The sequence below is a fragment of the Pituophis catenifer genome, unplaced genomic scaffold, assembly GCF_029215685.1.
Source record: "Pituophis catenifer annectens isolate HBS135680 unplaced genomic scaffold, rPitCat1.0.hap2 SCAF_1, whole genome shotgun sequence".
NCBI classification, from domain to species: domain Eukaryota; kingdom Metazoa; phylum Chordata; class Lepidosauria; order Squamata; family Colubridae; genus Pituophis; species Pituophis catenifer.
Window position 1 is genome coordinate 334689944 of NW_027256881.1, and position 24773 is coordinate 334714716.

The 24773-nt window shown below is 43.0% G+C and overlaps 1 protein-coding gene across 5 annotated transcripts in view; it reads left to right on the forward strand.

The window, feature by feature from the left end:
* The window catches only part of REXO1 (RNA exonuclease 1 homolog), a 46103-nt gene that overhangs the window by 15550 nt on the left and 5780 nt on the right, over positions 1-24773 (forward strand). For 3 of the 5 annotated variants that reach the window (XM_070943730.1, XM_070943748.1, XM_070943739.1), the window contains exons 4-14: positions 2044-2290; positions 5820-5977; positions 6678-6815; positions 7677-7800; positions 8358-8471; positions 11062-11199; positions 13303-13416; positions 14608-14681; positions 17352-17462; positions 18499-18614; positions 19484-19622. In XM_070943730.1, coding sequence (XP_070799831.1) covers positions 2044-2290; positions 5820-5977; positions 6678-6815; positions 7677-7800; positions 8358-8471; positions 11062-11199; positions 13303-13416; positions 14608-14681; positions 17352-17462; positions 18499-18614; positions 19484-19622 — 1473 coding nt within the window. Of the gene's footprint in view, positions 1-2043; positions 2291-5819; positions 5978-6677; positions 6816-7676; positions 7801-8357; positions 8472-11061; positions 11200-13302; positions 13417-14607; positions 14682-17351; positions 17463-18498; positions 18615-19483; positions 19623-20355; positions 22031-24773 lie in introns of all 5 variants that reach the window. The other 2 variants (XR_011600393.1, XR_011600394.1) reach the window with 1 other exon arrangement.

A 24773-nucleotide genomic window follows, 5' to 3' on the forward strand; every position in this document is an offset into this window, starting at 1 on the left:
CTCAATAACTGCTTCATCCATGCAGTTAAACTTGAGAGGCCTTGCTGTATGTTTCTATACCATCAGCTGTTTAAGAGAAGGTGCAATAAGAAGCAGGGCCTTCTTTACTGTGGCAGCTAAGAATTTAGAAAGGCAATAAAGCCACATATAAAACAACAGATTTCCCCTAGGCTTTATTTTCTTTTAAGGCAGCTGCTTTTTAAGAAAAATGTTATTATGCTATTGCCCAGTTAACGTTTTGAATTTGTGGCTGTTTGTCTGTTTGAGTTATTTGTATTGTATGTGACAGATTTTGTGTTTTGTGTTTGTTTATTTGAAGCACATTCTTGCTGATTTGGCATTCTATTGGCTGAATTCAGTTGTAAAATTGCAGGATTTAGATGTGTTCTAAAACAAAAACAGCCCCTTTTCAATGAAGTGAACTCAGACCAAATCAGTTATTTGTTTTCTTCTTTTGGGATGAAATAGTAGCAAAGAACAGTTACTATAAGTTTAGGTAATCACCAATATTTTTTCAGAGTATTTACCTCATTTCTGAGATTGTTAATGTGACCTAGTTCTATTTGCTGTAAATATTTAAACCTACTTTAAGTATTTTTAAAAAAGTGAAGTAAGGAGATTCTAGTTGCTGGATCTTTAGTTGTGTGTTTTCAGACCTTGATTAGCCTCTTTTCTGGAACATCAATGGGCTCTTTGTTTTCACAAATCAGGCCTTTGGTCGCCACACACAACATTCCGGCCGATTGTACATGTTCCTTCCATTTGTCCATTACGCACTGTTGCAGAGCAGGAGAAAAAAAAGTACTCTTGTGAAATGGATTGGAAATTCTGAAATTCAAATATTTGTAAGTTCTTAGTACATCTGCTGTTCACAAACCACTTTTGCAAAGGTGTATAGAGGTTCAGCACCTGTCTTCAGTATGAAAACATCACAGATGGACAAATATGTCCCGAAATGTGTAGATGGAACATTGTTTGTTTGCACTGTCTTCAAATCCTCTTTGCTTCTGTTCTGTCTCGTATGAGTGAATCATATACCCATGATTGGTAAGGCCAATCTGTCAGGGTTCCAAGTAATAACTCCACAGAAAGCAGAACTCCAAGGCATACAAGTTCCTCAAAGAACAATTTTATTGGAGATATCATATTGCCACAAGCTGGTGAAAACTGACTCTGAAAGGTCCTGTGGTTTTCACCTGATTAAAAAGTAAAAGTTCCCCCTTTCCCCAAACCATCAGTCACATTGTCCATTCGAGGTGCTGGATACTGTGCTCCTCCTTTCTCCAGCCACCTGTTGGAATGTCCTTGGTTCCCACAGGAAACTATTTTGTTTTGGCTACAAACCCCCATCTAACTATGTTCCCCCTCCCTATTCCTTCTTTGCACAGCGGTAATCCTGAAGACCCCAAAATGGCCCCAGCCAGGTTCCCTTCAGAGTTGACACAATCATTCTCATCAGGGGTGGGTTCTACTTACCTTTACTACTGGTTTGCAATGGGGCCACGCGCACGCTCACTTCGCTCGTGCGCACGCTCTTCTGCGCAAGTGCAGAAGCTTCTGTGCATGCGCAGAAGCATTTTCATGACGTCAGGTTAGTGGGCAGGGCCTCCCGCCGATTTCACTACCGGTTCTATAGAACCGGTGCGAACCGGGGGCAACCCACCACTGATTCTCATCCAATTCGAAATAAGAGCCTTGGTGGTACAGGGGTTTAAAGCACCCTGTTATTAAGCTTATTAAGACCAGCTGCCTGCAATTACTGCAGGGTTCGAATCTCGCCAAGGCTCAAGGTTGACTCAGCCTTCCATCCTTTCTAAGGTAGGTGAAATGAGGACCCAGTTGTAGGGGCAATAAGCTGACTTTGTATAAATATACAAAAGGATGAAGGCTATTGCTGAGCACATTGTAAGCCGCCCTGAGTCTTCGGAGAAGGGCGGCATATAAATCAAATTTAAAAAAAAAAAAAAAATGTGGCTCCAGATTCCACACATGGCAAGCTTTTCCTTTATCATGCAAACCAATGTCCCTGCATTTCCTTTTCAGGTTGAAGTCCCAAGCAAGCCAGTGGTCCGGCCTTACCGGCCCCCAACCGCCCAAGAGGTCTGTTACCAGAGGATTCAGCTAGCGCAGAAGCAGGCAGCGCACCTGGCCCAGCAGCGGCCACAGCAGCCCCTGCCGACCACAAAGTTTCCTGTGGCACCGCAAAGAACCTTAATTGCTATGCACAAAGGAGAAAGGAAGCGAGTTGCTCATGTGCCCAGTGCGGCTCTTTCGGCAGTCTCCAAGTTGGGCAAGTGAATGTTTTTCGGGGTTCTTTTTTTTTTCTTGCAGAATATTTTTTTTTTTCTCTTCAGGTTTTTTATTTTATATTACATACTCATATCAATGCATGAACAGTGTAACACCTGAGTGCCATACATTTCAGTACAGATAAAATAATATTATTAATCATAGTTATCACATTCATCCAGCTTATGTACTTCTAGTAGTAATACACATTTATATCAAATTATAATCTTTAATTATTTTATATTTTTTAAACATACATAATACTACCACCGTTCAGTTTCTAAACCTCCCTCTTATCATTGCACTTATTTTATAAAGATGTGTATGCTAATATTCCCCTTCCTTCCCCTTATTTCTGTCTTTAGTCTAACTTATTCATGTCACCATTATATTAAAAGACATTCCCTTTGTATTACAATACTATCCTTCATTATTTCATTGTTCAATATTTAAATATACAAATCTAATACCAATCACAATATTATTTAAACATACAAAATAACTCTATTCATATTCTTTGCTTTCATCCAATATATATGGTTCTAGTATTAATACACATGTTTATATTAGAATACGTTCTTTTTGTTATTTGCTCAGTGTTTACGCTTTTTAATTTGTTTTTATTATTAAGTAAGCTTTTTAAAGTTTATTTAATAATACCATCATTCAATCTCTAATTTTCCCATTTTATTATTACTTTTGTTCCATCATGTAAAGGTATATGTACAAGTAATCCCTCAATCTCTTATTGAACACATTCCTATCTCTGTTCTAATTTCTCCTCCTGCCACCATTATAAAAGAAGGAAAGAAAAAGAAAAAAAAGATTTTTTTCTTTCTTCTTTTTCCTATCCCCCTTCTATCCAACATCTCTTGCCTGCATCAATACTTTAATTCTTATTCTTTTTTTAACTTGCCTCCCATATTGTTCTCTTAAATCTTTATCTTTGTTTGTATCTGTATCTACATCCTGCCTAATCAATCTAAGTGTTTTTCCCATCCTTACCCTCTTCCACTGTCTACCTTTGAAATTATCAACCTGGACCCCTCCCTTCCCAAAGTATCTGCCTGCTCCTCCTGTTCTCTTTTCAGATCTCTTAGAATGTTTTTCCCCTGGTTTGATTCATCAAACATTATTAATTTTATTGATGACTCCTTGTTATCTTCTTTTCGTTGATTCCTCAATTCTGTTTTTCCCCTCTATTCCTTCTGCTAGCTCCTTCCTTTTCTGGGCATCTTGGTCATTACTCATTGTCCTTTGTATAATATTTTCCAATTTTTGATCTATGCCATCCATTAATTCCATAATCGCCTTATGTTCTTTCTATATAATATTCTTTATGCTTTGAAACATCAAATCCATCTTGTTCAAAGTTCTGCTCGTTCTCTCCTTATGTTGCATCTTATCTTGTTTTAATAAATTCCACTTTTGGCGAGTAGCCCAAGAACCATTTCTTAAAACCTGAGGTTACTCTTCAAATTATACACTAATCACAGTTCTTTATGTTCCATAAGTAGTCAGTCAGTTCCATTTACATAGTCCAGAGAGTTATCCAAGCCTCTTTAAGCCATCTTTATAGATTCAGTCATATAACCAAACATTCAGGGGTCACTTTAATTAAATGTCTTCCTTGTTCTCACATTTAAATCTCCAGTGGTCATAGGGTAGATGTATATAGTCCAGTAAATATTTTCACAGTCCTTTTAAATGGGTGTTCCCAGGCTTGTATATTTTCCTTTCATCAGCAGGTGGCACTCAGGTTAATTTTCAATATTGTTACTAGAAATCTGGTTTTAATTATTTTAAATTGTAATTAAATTATAGAAGCAGTGTTAATTTTTTAAATCCGTAATTCCAGCATTTTAAATTGCCTTCCCAATGTCACGTCTTCCCAATCTGAGAGTCCAATTTCCTGCGTTTTTAAAGATTTTTTTTTTCCTCTCTTTAATCCTTTCCTATCAGTCTGGTAGTTTTCTCAGTGTTTGATTGCCACTTTAGTTCTGAGTAAATCCTACATTTCTCTTTTGGGGTTAACTTTTGGGTAAAAAAAAAATTCTATCACCCAGTTCCACACTGTTCACTAAAACCTGCTCCAGCTCAAAGCTTAGATGGTCATTGGCTGTCCCAGCTTCATGACAGCCATCTTAGGTTGTCTCTTCTCGTCATCATGGCTGAGAGGGAAATTAAGCCCCAGGTCAGGCAGGAGAGCTGCGACACTTTGAGACCTCGCAGGGTGTCCCTCTTTGATTCACCGCCCCTCCAAGGCGGCTTTGGCTCCTTTCGGAGCCCACCAACAGGGAGAACTTAGCATGGGAGCGTGGAGACCTGTTTTCCATGTCTGATCTCGCCATGACGTCAGCCGGACAGCCAGAAGAATTATTCATTCTTTTAGGAGAAGCAAGGCAGAGTATTCTCATCTTCTGACCTGTTAAAGGGGATCTTGAGTCAACTGAGCAGTGTGAGGGGAAAGAGGAGGAAGGCCATGCAGATGACAATTCCTCTCTCCAAAGACTCTCTCCAAAGACTCCCCAAAGACATGTTGCTCCCATAATCAGAATTTTGTAGCTCAGTCATGAAAAAGAAACAAAACTAACTTCTACTCCTCTGCTGTCTGTGGATGTCTCTTTATATTTGTATATTTTAATTCTGTTTTGAGCCCAGTATACAGTCTCTAGTCATAAGTTCCCCAGGTAGCAAGTCCTTTGCAGGGAAACCAGGTTCTTTGTATCAGTTTGGCAAGAATATTAACCCATGGCTAGATAATTACGCCTTTTATCATTCCATTCGTGCCTTTAGTCTGGTGTATTCTGTTTTGTTTTGTCTCTCTTTCCCCCACTCTGTAAACCAGCAATAAGTAGCAAATGTGCACGCTAGGAACTTTTTATTTATTTACTTTTTTCCTGTTCACACCTTATCAATGTTGAGACCTTTTTCGGACTTTATACATTTCACTAAATAGAGTGAAATGATAACAAGAACAGGAAGTAAAGTCATAACCTACCTGCGATACCTGAAGAGCTAAAGCAGAACAAATCTGCACTAAATGGTGATGATTATTGTACCCTTGATTGAGTGGCAGCCGTATCTGAATAAGGCGTGACTAGTTCAGCTGACATTAACACGGCCCCTTCCAGATGACTTAGAACTTCAGTTACCAGACTTAGTAGCAAAGATGAGCAAAGGCTGACAGAGAAATCTGGGAGATTCAGGAGAGGGTTTTGGATACTTGTTCCACTCTTCTTCTCAATTCTCCCTAAATCAAGTGTGTCCAACCCTGGCAACTGTAAGACCTGTAGACTGCAACTCCCAGAATTCTCCAACCAGCATGGCCAACTGGGGAATTCGGGGAGTTGAAGGCCACAAGCCTTAAAATCACCAAGGTTGGACACCTCTGCCCTAAATGGTCTACCAGAAGTGGGCAGGTCAATCCTCATCCTTTCCATGACTTACATAATTCTAAGACTTTGTAGCACATTTCAGAGTTTCGCTCTGCTTCTCAATATTGTCCTTTTTTGCCTACATCCTTTCAGTTCCTGGAAATCTTAAGAAGACCATTCCAGCCGCACGTGTGGCATCTTCCAATGGTGTTGATGCTCCAGCATTGAAAGCTCGAACGCTGACTGGGATGGCATCTAAAACAACTACCACAGGTGTCCCAAAAAGGATAGCACATACTCCCACTCTGCAGGTGATGAATTGCCAGTATATGCTTCATAGTTAATTTTTCAAATTGAACACATGAAACATTCCCCTGCATGCTATTTTAGCCTTTGACTATTTTAGCCTTTAGCTTTAACATCTGGAAGTCAAAGACTGTTGAAGAGAAACACTTGTGCAAGATTGTGCTTCCTTTTGTTTCGTCTAGGATTTATCAGCCAGCTTTGCCTATAAAAGGTATTTGAGTCATTCCTAGGAAGAATTTTGGATTATTTGGGAAGTCCCAATAAAGGAGAGAACATTTATAGCTCAGGGTTGAAATGAGGGGGTCCTTGGTGCTCTCTGAGTTTGGTTCTTTTCTTGCAGATGTTTCATTACCCAAACTAGGTAACATCTGCAATGCTAGCAGCTGTAATGAAACATCTGCAAGAAAACAGCTAAGCTCAGAGAGCACCAAGGACCCCTATTTTGAGAAGTTTTATTCCGATCATTTTGAGTGTTTGAAAAAAAAAACACCACATCAACCAAATTTGATTGAGTCACCAATGAACAAGTCAATCGATCATGATCTTGTGGGCTATTGGATACTGCAGAAAGTTGACCATTAGACCACATGTAGCTCATAGCTCATATATAGCTTAGTAGAAGAACCAATCACAGGGAGGAAAGGCATTGTAGTAACTGTGCTATCAAAATAGCTTATTTTCTTCCTCCCTTTCCATGTTCTCTAGAGCACCACCTTGAAAAGGCCAGTTATTCCCACAGAATACGGTGCCAAAGTTCCCACCAACATCCGTCAGAGGTACCTCAACCTCTTCATTGATGAGTGCTTGAAGTTCTGCCCCTCACAGCAGGGAGCATTTGACAAGGTTTGTGTTTTTGTAATGGTAATCATAGGAAGGGATGCATGAGCATCTTCCAATTCTTATAGTTTGCACTTCTTTAACTGTAGGCCCAAAAGATAGAGGGATTGAATCACTTAAAAAAAAAAATGGAAGTTCACTGAGCAAACATATTTGCAAGTTCAAAGTTAGAACAGCCAGCCCAATGTTGAGCTTCCTGTTTGAATAGTAAGAGGATCACAGGTCTACATTTCTTGCCTTATTTTTAGAAGTACTATTCCCGGTGTTATGAACACATGTAGTCCTCAAGTTACGACCGCAAGTGAACTCAAAATCTCCATTGCTAAGCAAGGCAGCTGTTAAGTGAGTTTTGCCCCATTGTATGACCTTTCTTGTCTAGTTGTTAAGTGAATCACAGCAGTTGTTAAATTAATAACACTGTGGTTAAGGGAATCTGGCTTCCCCATTGCCCTTGTTTATCAGAAGATCTCAAAAGATGACCATGTGTGACTCTGGGACACTGCGGTCATCAGAAGTCCATCTAGCTGTCAAGTGTTTGGATTTTGATCACATGACCGTGGGGATGCTGCAACAGTCGTAAGTGTGAAAAACGATCATAAGCCACTTTTTCCGGTGCCATTGTAACTTTGAATGGTTGATAAACGAATGGTTGTAAATGGAGGACTACTTGTAGAAACACTTGTCTTTTTTTCCCCTGCTTATCCCTGTCTATTAATATTTGACCATTCTCCTGGTGGCATTGGAAGCCACCTAATATATATGAACATAACAGTTCTCCCTAGCCTGGGAACTGCTCCTTCCTGCCTTAGCAACTTCATTTTGTATATTAAAACTCAAAAATGCTGATGGTGGGAATGCTGTTCACAGGCTCTTGCTGAGGAGAAGGTGGTATATGAGCGCAGCACCAGCCGCAACATCTACCTGAATGTGGCGGTAAACACTTTGAAGAAGCTGAGGACTCTGTTGCCCAGCCCTTCTCAGGGAGTTCAAAGTATGTACTTAGACTTTACTTTTTGCTTACAGACTGAAGGTTCTCTGCTACTTTACGTTTCGTTTGATTCTTTCCTTATACTCTCAAACCTCCATTTCTAGACATTTGGAGCTTCTTAACAAAACACACTTCAGGTTTGCTCAATAAGACTGGATAAAAAGACTGCCTACCAATCCAACAGGACATAATTCTGTGGGCAAATCTTTCATAATACATCTCTTGGCCAGCCCTATAACTTCTGTACAAGTAGAGGCAGTTAGCTGGTTGCACTGCAGTGTTATGCCATACATCGGCCCCAGTCTTGCCCACAAACTCCTGCCATTACAAATGTTATTTAGCACATTGGCAAAGGGGGTATATGATGTTAACCCTAAAATAATTATGGGACCTATTATCACTTCTTCCTAAGCTTAATTTGTAGCATGTGGGCCTTGATTTTTAAAGCAGTCAGCGAATGGAGACCTGTGTAGCACTTTCATTGACTCAGAAATTTTATTTGTGGTTGACCCAGGAGGTTTGCTGATGTTCTACTTTTGACACCTGCCTTTTCCTTCCAGAGGCCAGCAATAGGAAAGTGGTTTCTCATGAAGCTATGCTAGGAGGGAAACTGGCAGCCAGGACCAGTTACACACTTAATCGTTCTACAAGCTTACGGCTAGAAGACCTGACAGGTAGGTTTCCCCATTTTTGTCATGGCACACAGTGACCATGGTGTGTGTGTGTGTGTGTGTGTGTGTGTGTGTGTGTGTGTGTGTAATTCTATTCCTTTCTGTCTGTTTTAAAGACCTTCAGTTTGATTTTAGAAGTAGCCTGATTGTTTTTCAGCATCAGAGAACTGATAGGATCAGTGCTGAAAGCCAATCCAGAGCTATTTAAAACTATAAAGAGCACAGAAAAGCTGTGGAGAAGAATGGGCTGAGGTCACTTTTTAGAGGCTCGTTGATGCATGGTGCATGCGATTCTTCTAAATGTCCCCCTTCAGTTTGACCAGGTTTTACCCTGTAGGCAGGGCATTTCATGATAAAAGTGCAATTAGCCCAAAGGAATGGTAAACGTTCCTCTCACACATATGTGGTAGTCGTTCCCGACTCTAGGGGGCGGTGCTCATCTCTGTTTCAAAGCCGAAGAGCCAGCGCTGTCCAAAGACGTTTCCATGGTCATGTGGCCGGCATGACTAAACGCCAAAGGCGCACGGAATGCTGTTACCTTCCCACCAAAGGTGGTCCCTATTTTTCTACTTGCATTTTTTACAAGCTTTCGAACTGCTAGGTTGGCAGAAGCTGGGACAAGTAACGGGAGCTCACCCCATTACAAGGCACTCGGGATTCGAGCCGCTGAACTGCCAACCTTTTGATCTACAAGCTTGGCGTCTTAGCCATTGAGTCACTGCATCCCTATAAATTAACCCAAAGTAAGCCTGTTATCCAGTTAACAATGTTTTACAATCCATTGGAGAAATTATAAGTGATCTAACTAAGTGCCACAGTTGTTAAGTGAATCATTGTATTTGTTAAGTGGGTAACATGGTTGTTAAGTGAATTTGAAATTCTCCATTGACTTTGCTTGTCAGAAGGTTGCAAAAGGTGATTGCATGACCCCAGGACATTGCAACTGTCATAAATATGAACCAGTTGCCAAGCATCTGAATTTTGATCATATGACCACGGGGATGCTGCAACAGTCAGAAGTGTGAAAAATGGTCATAAATCACTTTTTTTCAGTGCCGTTGTAACTTTGAACGGTCACTAAATGAACTGTCATAAATCAAGGACTACCTGTATAGAGAAGGTGATTGCAGTAGAAAATGTTTAAGGCAGGGCTCGCCAACCAAAGCTGGCTGAGGAATTCTGGGAGTTGAAGTCCACAAGTCTTAAAGTTGCCAAGGTTGGAGACCCCTGCCTTAAGGTGTTTAAAGTCTGATATGTCATGAAGAAAATGGACATAAAGATCTTTTTGCTCCCTCTCTTAAGGGATTGTGCAGTGAAATTGAATGGAAGGAAATTTAGATGAGACAAAGAAAGTGCTGCTTCCTATAGTACATAATTAATCTGGGATTCTTTGCAGTTGAAGCAAAAAGGACACAGTAATGGCCATACACAGGTAGTCTCCAACATATGACCATAATTAAAGGCCAGAATTATGCTCATACGTTATGGTCATTAAGTGGCTCACGCCTGATTTTGCAAGGATTTTTGCAGCAGTCATGAAGCAAATGTCACAGTTAAGCAAAAGTCATTAAGTGAACCTATTTTCCCCAAAGGGCATTTTTTGCTGGAAACCAGAAATAAACATTGACTACATATTTTTATCATACGTGTACAGAATAACCGAATAACAGAATTGGAGGGGACCTTGAAGGTCTTCTAGTCCAACCCCCTGCTCAAGTACCATAGCATTACATGCTCTTTCTATATACTGTTATCTATGTGCTTTATGTCAGATGCTAAATAAATACATCAAAACGCAGCTAAAACTGCTGAAAAGTACGGTCAGGTGACCATGGGATCCTGCAAACGGCCATAGAGGTTGGCCACCTGGGGGCAGGGATAGTCATCAGAACTTCATCAGAACTTCGAAAACAGGTCATAAATAGCACTGGGGAAGTCTGTCCATCAAACAGTTGGTAAGCAACCAGTTGTTAGGGGAGGACTACCTGTAAACTTAAATTCATGAAGGACGAATCTATCAAGATTAGCGTTATTTCTGTCTTGGGGAGAGCCCATCTTGGAATCCCATGTATTGGAGGAACAAAGTTACAAGAGGGCTAGTGTCTCCATCACCCCAGAGGAAATGACCACCATAAGAAACAAAATGCTGAACTAGCACAGGCCTTTAACAGTAACAGAGTTGGGAAGGGACCTTGGAGGTCATCTAGTCCAACCCCCTGCTCACGCAGGAGACCTGTACTAGGGATTTGAACCGCAGACCTTTCTGATCGACAAGCTCAGTATCTTAGCCACTGAGCCACCTAGCCAGGCCTTGGCCTAGTCCAGCTGGATTGCTCTTATAATGGTCTCTGTAGAAAGAACTGCCTGGCGTTTCTTCTCAGCATTTCCCCGCTCCTTCTCCCCCGTCCTCCATGCTTAGATCTGCCTTTGCTTTGGTTTTATGCTGCTTCAACTGCAATTACCATTTTGTTGCTGCATAAGCTGTCCTGAATATTTCCTTGTGTGTGTGTGTGTGTGTGTGTGTATGGTATTGGTCTGAGAATAGCTAGAGAAAATGGCTAGATAAACACTTCCTAAGCTTTGTCATTCTCAGGGGCTACCTTGTACCGAAGGCTCAAGGAGTATGTGCTGACAGAGGATGACTTGAAGGAGCATGGCTACCCGTTACCCTGTCCCGAGAGACCTGGCCGGGCTGTTGTCTTTGCTGCGGAAGAGAAGAAAATGACTGATGGTGAGTTCTGCTGGATCGGAGAATTTCTGACTCTTGAGAACCATTCAGATGTCCTGTTTAATGGGGAAGAAAAAGGGAGGCCAGAAAAGGAACCCCCTCAGCCAGTTTATTTCCCTTCAAGGCAGACATCTACTCTTGACTGCTTGTGAATGGGATCTTTAATGAGCTTTTAAACATATTCTGAAGCTACCTACTGTAGATATTGTTATTTTTTTGCATATAGACCCTCTCTTCCTTCCTGTACTAAACCCTGAGAATATTTTAATCCTTTGTCATTTGTGACTTCTATAACTTCTTCTTCTTATTGTGCCATATCCATCATCAGATGTTGGCGATCCTATTTTTATCAATATCTGCACAAAAAAGTGCTGTTGAGTTTTGTCCAAACCAGTCCTTTAGATTTTGAAGCCATGATGTTCTTCTTCTGCCTGGACCTGGTTTGCCTTTAATCTTTCCTTGGAGGATCAAGTGAAGTATGCTGTATTTTTCTGGATGTCGCATCACATGATCAAAATATTCTAACTTTCGCTTTTATACTTCTATAACTTCTATAATTTATGACGTCTATAACGGCAGGTTATATTTAAATAGGTTCGTGCAGAACTCTGTACCTGCTGTCTGCAGCATCAAACTGGGATGAGCAGTGTGTTCCCCTTTGCACCAAATATGATTGAAAAAATGCAGGGTAATGCCAGTGAGGAACATGTTGTGGTGTCCATTGTGGTCCCCTGGATTCTTGTCTCGGGTGTTGTGTGTACACGCAAATCCTCTGGACCTAATGAGGAGTATGGTGGTTGGAATACATAGGAGGAAAAAGCAGGAGGAGATTACAGATGGCTGTCCTGTTTGTAAGGTTGCTTCCCTGGCTAGGCTTCAAGATATTCAGACTAGTCCTGCAGTTCTTCTCTTGAATTGCTAAGGAATTTCAGAGGTGCAGTCAAAGGAACTATAGGAAGTCCTTGACTTACAACCATAACTGAGCCTAGAATTACAGTTGTAAGTCATTGAAGTCGAAAGTCAAGGTCATTATGTGACCGCCGGACTCAATATTTTTATACAGGTAGCCAGCCATATGCAGCTCTTGAGGCTTCAGTTGGCACGTCCTGCAGGGACAAAACAGAACTGTCTTGTTTTCATAGATTTCTGTCTTTTTATATTAGGGATACCCTGATTGAGGTAACACCCGCTTAGATCTTCCTAAATTGAATTACTGCAAACATTTTCTGCCAAGAAAAACAAAACTTTTCTCCAGAATAAAAGTAGAAGTTGATGTCGAAAGTGCGTTTTAATTATTCAGTTTAATGTTCTGAACAAGTAGTTCTCGACTTACAACCATTCATTTAATGACCAAAGCTACAACAGCACTAAAACACGTGACTTATTAAGACCAGTCGTCATACTTACAACTCTATCAGCATCCCTACAGTCACCTGAACTAGATTCAGGCGCTTGGCAACAGGCATGTATTTATGACGATGGCCACATCCTGGGATCATTTGTAACTTTCCCAGCCGGCTTCCAATAAGTGAAGTCAGTGGGGGAAGCTGGATCGTTTAATGGCCACATGATTCATTTAACTGCAGTAATTTGCTTGCCGTGGTAAAAAAAAAAAGGAAAATGGGGTGCAGCTCACTTAACAAATGATTTGCTTAGCAATGGAAATTGTAATTGCATGTCAAGTATTACCTGTACTTGATTTCTTTCGTTATTTCTCAGTCCTTGACGCAGTTGTTCCTCATACCACAAGGTGGCAAGCGGCTGAATCTCTTAACAACTTGTCTAATGGGAGTCTGTGTTTTTGATGGGCTGGGGAAAAAACAACCAATGCAATGTTTGAATATTGGTTAGAAACAGTTCATAGATGAGAGCAAAATAGGCCATTGGCCCTTCAAATGCCACTTGATACAATCAGTAGAGTCACCTTTGCAGATGAGTTCAAGGGCTTCTGTTTTGATGAATTCCCAAACAGTATGATCCATTTATCTCATTGGGAGAAAATAGAAGATTTTTTTTTTAAAGAAAGAGTGTTTTAGGTTAGATATATGAGAATGGACTGAGGGCCAAAAATCTATATTTTTAACACACTCCTTTTTCTTCTGTAAGGTTCTTGCAGGATTTGTTGTCGTTGTGGCACAGAATACATGGTATCACCTTCCGGAAATTGTGTCCGTAAAGAAGAATGCATCCATCACTGGGGGAAATTGCGCAAGCAAAGAGGTAATAATTTACTTTTTTTTTAAAAAAAAAAAGTATATTCATTCTCCAATGGAATTCAAAGTGCACAATATTGATTTTTATTCTCACAAGAAACCTGTGAGGTTATGTACAGGTGGCATTTTGCAAGCTGCTTTGAGAGCTCAGACAACTAGGTTTTAGATCTCTGCTCATGGCCATGAGTTTATCCCGTTCTCTAGTAGCAACGGTCACATAGTCAGGTTGCATGTTGGATATTGGAGGCCAATGAAAAAAACGAGAGAAGCATCACATTTGGCTCAAAGGTGCTTTTTCAAAAAGCAGCTGGACTGTTTTTTGACAAAGAAGACGATATTTCGCTTCTCGTCCAAGAAGCTTCATTCGTTGTGACTGGATGGTGGGGGAGATGGAAGGATAGGATCCCCTCACAGTCCAGGCACAACGGATGAAGTTTCTTGGATGAGAAGTAAAAAGTCTTTTTCTTCTTCAAAAAGCAGTCCAGTTACTTTTTGAAAAAGCACCTTTGAGACAACCATGACCTGGATGATGTGAATCTCCACAGACATCACATTTTGGCATTATTTGTTCCCTCAGACTCTGCTTATATATCAAGAGGGCTTCCATGAAGCTCAAAAAACATCCAGTAGCAAAGATTTGCACACATTTTAGGAAGAAAAATCCCAAATGAGTAAATATTCATTCAGAGCACTTTATAACATGCAAGGTTATTGTTGTCTTAAGTAAGAAGCATAGGGACACAATTGAAAGGCAATAAACACAGTTATGTTTGTGGTGGAGACAAAATGGGATCCATTTCATCAGAATCACCTTAGCTGGGACCGATTGTCATCAAACCCCACTCCTCCAAGAACTAGTTCGTAATCCTTTTAGAGATTATTTAAATGATATGGTTTACAAATATTTCAGAAGTAAAGTCTACTTTAGCTTTCTGTGTTCATTACGTAATTGTTCATGCTACTGTTTCCTTTCTTTTTTCTTTAGCATCGTTTTCCTAGCCTGCATCTTCATTATAAGTAATTATTTTAAACATAACCCTCCTCAAGTAGTTTGAGAGAAAGGAATTGTGTTAGTATTAAAATCAATATTATTTCAATCAGGCTAGTTCTGGTTAATCTTTAATTGGAGGTTATGTGCGCAGTGAGGATTTGCCATTTAGCCGTTCTCTCTCTCTCTCTCTCTCTCTCTCTTTTGCAGTACGAGGTGGCTGGGAAGCACATTATAGCTGTTGTTCGGGAGCCGTAGGTTCACTTGGATGCCAAGTTGCAAAAGTATGTACCCATGTTAGGTCAAACCATGAAGTACCAGGTGAAGTGGACTACCTTCTCTCCGAGTATAGTCACAGTTTTGCCATTTTGATCTCTGTTTCATGGAAGATGCTTTGGAGATGCTTTTCAAGCATTGCTTTGGCTTGAGAAAAAAACACATGGCCCCTTCTATGAGCTATTCTCTTTAGCAATAGGACAAAAATATTTAATTTATTATTAAATTTGTGATAGCCGTCTAATCCATTAGACCCGGGATGTTCAACCTTGGCAATTTTGAAGACTTGTAGATTCAACTCCCAGAATTCTTGAGCCAACATGGGAGTTGTCTTTATTGACTTTATTGACTTTAAAGTTATTGACTTTAAATAAGTCTTTAAAGACTTATTTTAAAGTCGTCAAGGTTGGATACCCCTTTAAAGTTGTCAAGGTTGGATACCCCTCCATTAGAGTTTGGATGACCTACAAAATCCAGCAAACAGTAAAAACACATACCCATATAAATGGCCCAAACTAAAACCATCAGAATGTCAACAGATACAACAGAACCCCAGAAATACATCAACACGCACAAATGCAGGTTTTAAGGGCTTTCCAGAACCCCAGGAGAAGGGGTGCCATCTGTATCTCTCAGGGAATGCTGTTCCATAGGTAGAGACAGAGGAGGCACACTTCCTCAGTCCCACAAGATGGCAGCATTTAATAGAGGAGCTGTTCAAACATATTGGGTTGTATGAAACAGTTGGAGATACGCAGTCCCTCAGAAAACAAGGTTCTGTGCCATGAAGCACATGGCCCATTATATCAAAAATACTTCCTGTTCTTCTACTGTGAGTATTGATTTCATCCAATTAGTCATTGTGACTTGTTCATCTTCCGCACATTGATCACCCATGAATTTTCTGTAAGAGCTTGAGATGGAAGCTCAGAACGGGGCCCCTGCTATTGAGGACAATGCTGCAGTCTCAATCAAGGTAACACTTTCCCCAAATAGAAGGGGAGAGATCAAAGAATCACAGAATGTAAGGTCTGAGAGGGATCTTTGAGGTCATCTAATCCAACCATGTGCTCAGTGCAAGAGTCTACTACTGTAGTATCTCCAACAGATGGCCTCTGTTCAGACATCTCCAGCGAAAGCTGCCCAAATCAACTTTCCATCAGTCTGTGCAGTTTTTTCCCCTAATCTAGACAAGGCATACCCAGTACCACCACCTCATTTTTTTTCCTCTACGGCTGGTATTATCTAAGTTCCTCTCCGCTGAACACATTCCAGTTTAAAATATCAACCTGGTGCTTGTGAGTGTGATCTAAACAAAGGCTTATCTTGATATTAATACTAGGCTTTGGTTGATGCAGCCTAGGTCCATGTACTTTTTTTCAGCTGGGTCATGCTGTTAGCACGTGTTCTCCCCCACCTCCCATCCCAAAGCTATAATTCAGAGTATATCATAATTACATAGTAACCCTGGTCACAGTATGACGACATCCACAGAACTTTCCATGACAAAGAATAAGAGAAACTGGTGGCAGGAGAAGGAAGTAATTCTGTTCAGGCCCGAGGCTGCTGCATTCCTTGAGGATATGGGCTTCTCCACCATCTGTGAGAAAGACTGTGGCTCAATGCCTTTAGAAGGATATAGAAATTGAGCTGTGAGGAAACTAAAGGGGATCAGATCTTTTTCCTCTCCAGAGATTTTAGTCCACACCTCTCTAGGGATGTGTAAAAAGTTTTTGTGTTCAAAACCGACGCTCCTGGGAGCTGACCTGATACATCCCCATTTTCAAGTTAGCCTTTTCCACTGTAAAGATGATGGAATATTAGGCCCACCATCAAGGTTCCTTTTCTACATTATACAAATGAAACTAACAAAATGTTAAAAGGTTACGATATTTATGTAATGCGGTGGCACAGTGGTTAGAGTGCAGTACTGCAGGCCACTTCTGCTGGCTGCTGGCTGCCTGCAATTTGGCAGTTCAAATCTCACCAGGCTCAAGGTTGACTCAGCCTTCCATCCTTCCGAGGTGGGTAAAATGAGGATCCAGATTGTTGGGGGACAATATGCTGACTCTGTAAACTGCTTAGAGAAGGCTGTAAAAGCACTGTGAAGCGGCACATAAGTCTAAGTGCTATTGCTACTTACCAAGCACATCTAAATTATATTAAAGTAATCAAAATATCTTTACAATCCCCAAGGCATGTCACAACTTTTGAGCACCCCTCATGTTTATAAATTGAAAGTTGAAAAATTTGATAACGCCCTAAATTGTAGAATACATCCTGTTCTCCCCTGAGGCATCTCAGTTTTGCTGTTTGAAAGGATTACTCTCCAGATGCATTTGTTATTTTCTGTGTTGTTCCCTTGGATGTTCTTGAGAACGTCTTGTCAGTTTTTAAAAAAAATTCTGTAATAATGTGAGGGTGTTCTCTTTCACTCTTGTAATTGTTATTGATCTTTCAATTCTGTATTATGGAGCAAGTCAGTTTTCAGTCTTCTCTCCAGCCACCCTAAAAAAAGAAATATTTACTTCCAATATTGTGTCTACTTAGGTTGGCATTTTGCAAGACCACTAGTCTGCTAACTAAAAGTGGGCAAGATTGGAGACCTCCTGATTAAATTTGTCCAGGGATAGCCTTTTTGTAACACCTCTTTAATTCTCCCCCACTCTCACCTTAAGCAACATGTCCATGATGGCCGGAAGGAAAGTCTGGAAGGTTTTGTGAAGACATTTGAGAAGTTGACAAGGGCAGATGGGCATCCTGGCATCTACGCCTTGGATTGTGAAATGGTAGGTTGGCTGGGCATACAGAATAATGTTAAGGATTTCATCTTTCACCAGGAATATATATTTAAATTTTGTGCCCCAACAATCCAGTATATTTGTATGGAAACAACTTTGATACCACTGTGTACACTTAACGAAGAGCTTGAGTAACGTAGAAAGGGTTTTCTAAGTAAAACAAGGCTGTTGAGATTCAAGAGGAGGCAAGGACATAAATCAGGATGTGATTAAAGAAGCCAGGATAGTGGCCACGATGGCACAATTAAAGCCCCACATGTTTGTAGAAGTAGAAAACCCCTCCACTCAACTGAAAAAATGGTGAGAAGGCAGTCCCAGAAGAATATAGTTAGGAAGACTGATTGTGCTCAGAGTCCACAAAATGTTGCCTGCCTCGGGTTCAGGGAAAGGTTTCAGGGGAAGTGTAATACGCTGGTGTGTTCTGGAAGAGGGAGGAATCTAGAAGCCTGACCCAAAATTTCATCACATTTCCATAATGTGTGTTTTCGCAGAATTGATTTTTTTAAAAATTCTAGTTTGAGCATTATTGAGAGGGGCTAAGGCACAGAAGGGACATATGTCCCTTCCCCAAGCTGGTGCCTTTTAGCTTTGTTGATGCTGCATCCCTTAGTATCACTATCAATCTAGCTCTGCTGGTTGAAATTTTAGAAGTTGCAGAATCCATACATCTGGGGAACAGGTGGGGCAGGCTATCAAGACAGAGGGATTATTGATACTAAACCCTAGCTCTGAAAGTTACTGTAGAGATAAAATATAGAGTGGAAGGTACCAATTACAATTTCTGAACTCCTCAGAAAGAAGGCAGAATAGAAATGTGGTTAAAACAAGGCATTCCGAGTCCCACATCTAAATTACTAGAAACATTTTTGAATCCTTTCCCCCCTGATTCTTTTTCACATCTTTCTATTAGATTGCAAAATTGGCTGGGGTCTATTGAATGAATGGCTGCTGTTGTCCAACGGCTGGTGGGAACCCTTCCTAAAACATGCTTTCTTTTGTGTCTCTCGTATCTCGTCTTCTGCAGTGTTACACTAAGCAAGGGTTAGAGCTGACGCGCGTCACTGTGATCAACTCAGAACTGAGAGTGGTCTACGATACCTTTGTCAAACCAGACTCCAAAGTTGTGGATTACAACACTCGGTGAGGGCCCACAAAGTGTGAAAGAGCATGAGGATTGTTAACAAAAAAAAGCTATGTGTTTGGTGTCAGCAGTTGAGCGGCCAGAGTACCTACTAAGCACCTGAGTCTTTAGAGTTGCCTGCTGAAACTCTGAAAAGACAGCCACATGGAGGAAGTTAGGCCCGCAGCAGGTGCCAGTCCCACCCACCCATCTAGGCTAACTTCCTCCATGTGGCTTTCTTTTCAGAGTTTCAGCAGGTGATCTTTATTTTTGAATTTCAGATTCACTGCCTTGTTCTCTACTTGTCCTGCTATGTGAATCAGAAAAAAATTAATTCCAAAAATTAATTTGCACTCCCAAACCGTTGATCTGTCCAGATCACATTGCCCCAAGAAATGAGAACCGAGTATTTTTCCTATGGAGGAACCTGCTTTTCGTGTTTCCTTCTTGAGTTACTGCTCTGAACTTTGTTCTTTCCAATAAGACAGCACCTTTTGTGGCGATATTTGCAAACCTATAACATCGAGGAGATGTCAGAGGGCCCTGTGACACATGTGGGTACTGTAGTGCTGCATTTCAGGAGGAAGTTGAATTTGTGGTGTTTCTACATTCCTGCCCGTATTACAGTTTTTATCTATTTCCCAATACAAAATGGTGGGGAAGCTTGGCTTCTGCTTTTAGCCGTCATCCTCAGAGTGCTGCCTAAAAGAAACCAGGATCCATTTTCCTTGAGGTTTTGTGAAAGAAAAGGGAGGAGGTTCTCTGAGCAGGAGTTAGCCTACTCCTAGCTAGCTAGCACATGTGAGGGGTGGTAATCATATGTCTGAAAAGCAGCAGAATTTAAAAAATCCCAAAATCCCACCTGATGATACCAACCTTTCCTTGGCAGGTTTTCGGGTGTGACAGAGGCAGATCTGGAAAATGCATCGATAACTCTTCGGGATGTTCAGGCGGTTCTCTTGAGTATGTTCAGCACAGACACTATCCTGATAGGCCACAGTTTAGAAAGTGACTTGTTTGCACTAAAGGTAAATGTTGCATGGAAACACATGCATGTTTTATGTACACTCTTCCCCTGAAATGATGGCCGTGGCTAGTTTATGGGCAAATCCCCCTTCAAACCCATTGCCTTCTCTGGCTGAACTTTTAAGACGCACTTCTTTGAAACATATTGTCGAGCCCGAAACCCTGCTCGACAATGCAAGGACGGGATGGCAGAGTGGTGGAGGATACTGACCAACAGAGCGTGTTAAGGGATGCACCTATTCAAGAGACCGGTGGTGGTGGCACTGTAGATAGGCGGTCGATTGCGGGGCTGCTGAGCGTCGGGATTAGGGCTCGGGCAACGACTGCTGCTGGGACGAGACCGTTTGGCAATGACTGCTGCTGGCGAGACACAAAAATGGGGGCACGAAGACGGAATCCGGAGACGCTGCCGCTGTCAGTACGGAACGCCGAGGGACCAACGCCCTGGGGAGCCAGAGCCAGAGCAAACGCCCTGCAGCTGATGGGTGCTTCCCCAATCACATGGAGCCGGGGAGGGGCAGGATAATAAAGGGTGCTACGAGGCAGCTGCTTGTAGCGCCAATTTTAAAACGTTTAGGCTCAGCGTCTCTTCGATGTTACAAACGGCATTAAACCAGCATTGCCCCCCGCCCCCGACTACATGCCTGTGTTTTCCTGTTGTTTTTGGCTAATTCGAGTGAAGGAACTGAGAGAAAATTGGCGCTCCCTTCATTACAGCCTCCTTTTTGCTTTAAGATTCGATAGTTGGAATGGTGGAGGGGGTGGACCCTGAGGCGGCAATGCAGCCGGCGACCCAGACAGAGGACGAAAGCCCAGAGGTGGTGGCTCCATCCGACCTCCAGCCTGTGGTGAGGCCAAAAGAACGTCCTCCAAAACAAGACGGAGAGGGAGTTGAAGCTGCAGTTGCGAAGGGAGAGGAACTGCAGTCTGTTTCAGGGGAGTGGTGGCATAGCTCGGTGTGGAATAGGTATGAAGGCTCCTCTCCCCTCCCCTGCTGGTGAGCCTTTCCAAAGGTGGAGAGATAGAAGATGGGTGGAGGATGAGGAAGGGGGAGAATGGAGCTATTCAACAGGGCCAGCACCTTCTACCATGGATATTTTGAGGGACTGATTTGGAGAGGCTAGCTTCCGGAATGCTCCCTCCTGGCAACCGTGGGCGACGGCTTGAACCAGCATCCACCTGGCATGGTGCAGTGGGATCATCTGGGTCGGACTTCGGTTCCCGATTCCAGTTAGCTAGTCCTAAATTGCGGCTTGACTCCGCTCTCGGTAAACCCAGGAAGATGGACCAACCAGGCATTGGGACCCGTTTTTCCTCGTTGGAAGAGAGGTCAGAGCCTCCTGACCGGGCTGGACGTAGCGCCCCGGCGCAACTATTGAGAGACAGCGGACAAACTGGCCCAAGACAGTTATCTGAGGCACAAGGGCCCCATGCACCTTGGGCGCCGGCATCGGGGTATCACGGGCAAGCCTATATGTGGGCCCCTGGGCCATGGCCTCCTCAAGCGATGTGGGGCCCACCGCCCTTACAAGCGACGTTTGATGGGAGCCCGGATCGTGTAGCCATTTTTTTGAGTCAAGTCATTAGTTATATGGACTTGTATGGTCGCTTCTACCCATCCCAGTGGGCGATGGTGGTGGCCATCACAACAGTATTGAGGGGGGAGGCAGAGGACTGGGTGGCTGACCTCCACAGTGACCATGCCCGTGAGTTAACGGATGTGGGTTTATTTTTGGAAAGCTTGAGGGTCCGCTTCGAGGACGAATCCTGTACGCAACAGGCTGAAGGGAAACTGGTGACTCTGAAGCAGGGGGGCTGTCCCGCACGGGAGTACGTGAAGGACTTTCGAGCTATTGCGGGGAGGTTACGAGCGTGGCCAGAGCGAATGCTAGTGCACCAGTTTCATTTAGGCTTAGACCGTGAGTTACGGCAAGCCTGTGTTTATAGAGGCCTACCACCCTGCTTAACAGAGTGGTTTCGAGCGGCCATTGGTTTAGATATTGGCCTAAGGGAGTTTCGGGTCAAGGGAGTGTCAGGGACAGCACCACCACCAAGACGGGTCCCCGATAAACTCCCTCCTACCAGGGACTCCGGAAAACCAGGTTTTCCCACGTGGACTTCAGGGGCCACGCGGAAGAGCCCCTTCTGATGTTTCAGATGTAACCAAGTTGGACATAGGGCTCTGGACTGTCCATTCCCTCCACCGTAACCTGCTACGAGCTGCACTCCAACCAGTACTGGAAGTGGAAAGGAACTTGCCCGTATGACCCCAGAAAAGTCCAGGGTGGCGTTGCAAACCTTGCCTGCAGAGAGTAGCATGCCTACCAAAGAACCTGGCGGAGCGACGAGACCTGAAGTCTTATCTGGGATACTCGGTGACAGTGATGAGGAAGACGTCCACGATCCAATGGTGAGTGTGCCCATATGCCCTTTCATCATCCCGGTTACCCTTCGAAACCCACGTACCACTAAGGAGGTACGACAGGAGGCCTTGATTGATTCCAGGTGCATTCGTCGTTTAATGCGGACTTCCTTGGCGATCCAACTGGGCCTTCAGTTGACGCGGTTGAAGGAGCCTATCCGATTCGAGCAAATGGATGGGTCCCTTTTGGGGGGGAAAACCGGCTACGTGTGTAACAGAACCATACGCCTAGAAATAGGGGAACATTGGGAACACCTCCGGTTTGTGGTAGTTGATGTAATAATAGAACCTATCATTCTGGGCTTAGCCTGGTTAGATAAGTGGAAACCCACAATTTGGTGGGAGGGAGGATACCAGAAATTGTGTCTTGAGCTTGGGCCTAATCTAATGGGGGAGGAATTCAGTAAACGAACCAACGAAAGTCAACCCATACCTCCTTCACTCGTCACTAACCCTATGGGGATCCCAGAGGTATATGCGGACTTGACAGCAGTTTTCAGCGAAGTAGAATGTGACTCATTACCACCATACTGGACAACGGATTGTGCCATCGAATTACTATCCAGGGTTAGACTACCTAAACCCCAAATGTATTCGATGACCCCGAAGGAGCTAGAGCAACTCCACAGATACATAGACAAGAACCTAGCCAGGGGGTTTATTAAACAGAGTAGAGCGCATATGGCTGCCCCGGTATTATTCAGGGAGAAAAAGGATGGGGATCTGTGTCTCTGTGTTGATTTTCGTGGTCTGAACGCTGTAAGCGTAGAACCGTTGTATCCCTTACCCCTGATAAAAGACCTCTTAGCTACTTTGTCGACAGGTCGCATTTTCACCAAATTAGACTTGAGGGAGGCATACTACCACATTCGTATAAAACCAGGTGACGAATGGAAGACCACCTTTAATTGCACACTTAGGAGTTATAAGTTCCAAGTCATGCCGTTCGGTTTGCAGGGAGCCCCAGCATCCTTCATGCAGTTAATTAATGAAGTAGTGCATGAGCACCTATATAGGGGGGTGTTGGTATACTTGGACAATATCCTCATCTATTCTGACACCATGGAGGAACATACACAGCTAGCTCATCAGGTACTCGAAAAACTCTTAGCAGCCAAACTATTTGTCAAAGTGTCAAAATGTGAATTTCATCGAACTGAACTAGATTATCTGGGGTATCGGATCTCCAAAACAGGTCTAAAGATGGACCCAAAAAAAGTATCTATGGTGTTAGAGTGGCGGGCTCCAGGGACGAGGAAACAACTGCAAAGTTTCCTCGGTTTTACCAATTTTTACTGGCAATTTATCCCGGCGTTCGCCCATATAGCATTACCGCTTACCGATCTACTTCACACAAAGGGGAGTGCCACACAAATAAAACCGAGTCAACATATAACGTGGACTCTTGAGTGTCAGAAGGCGTTCGATGCTTTAAAGGCCATCTTCGCTCAGGAGCCCGTGCTCCAACACTCCGACCAGCAGAAGCCATTCGTAGTGCAAGCAGATGCAAGCGATGTAGCTGTCAGGGCGGTACTGTTACAGGACAGTGGGCAGGGCCACCTACAGCCGTGTGCATATACATCCAAAAAATTCACCAACACAGAATGAGTGTGGGCTGTATGGGAAAAGGAGGGATTCGCAGTTCGTTGGGCACTCCTTACCTGGTGTCACCTCTTGAAGGGGGCGAGAGAACGATTCAAAGTCTGGATGGATCACAGAAATCTGATAGCCCTACATACCCCCAGGAAGCTCTCACCAAAACAAGTGCGATGGGCTCAGTATTTCCAGCACTTTAATTTTGTCCTGAATACGTGCCAGCAGGAAAAAACCTTTTGGCTGACACACTGTCCTGTATGCCTCAATTCCATAGCAAGCGGGATGAGATAGTACAGGCCATGATACCCAGTCTATACCCACTGGGGGAGACATTGGTTACATTTGACACGCCTCCGGGGTGGGAGGAGAGTATCCGAGCTGCCCTAAAAATAGATGTGTGGGTGCAAAACAATAGACAGATAGTCACCTATAGAGACAGATTGGCATGGAAGGGAGATAAGTTGTATGTCCTGATAGAATTACATCAAACCGTGTTACGGTGATGCCACGATGTTAAAACAGCCGGACACTTTGGCTTTCTTAAGACACTACACCTGACCAGACAACAGTTCTGGTGGCCGCAAATGCGGGTCAGTATTGAAGAATACATGAAGAGTTGTCCGGTCTGCGCTAAAACCAAATCAAGACAGGGAAACCCCTTGGCCTATTGCAGTCTGTAGCTAGCCCCAATAAACCATGGGAGGAGATAGCCATGGACTTTATTGTTGAGCTCCCCGAAAGCAATGAAAACACCGTGGTACGGACGGTCATAGATCTCTTTTTGAAGCAAGCTCATTTTATATCGTGCAATGGACTACCGTCAGCACGGAAGCTAGCTACATTAGTCATTCAACACATTTACTGCTTACACGGAGCGCCTCGCCGAATCATCTCCAATAGGGGAGTGCAGTTTATGGCATGCTTTTGGAGGAACTTCGCCCAGGCAGTAGGATCGACACAGGGTCTTAGTTCAGCGTTCCATCCTAGCACCAACGGTGCGGCGGAGAGAGCCAACGCTATGGTGGAACGCTATCTAAGAAGCTACATCTCTTTATCAACAGACAGACTGGTCATCCTTATTGCCATTCGCTGAGGTTGCCTACAATAACGCGGTGCATTCCAGTACCGGACTCAC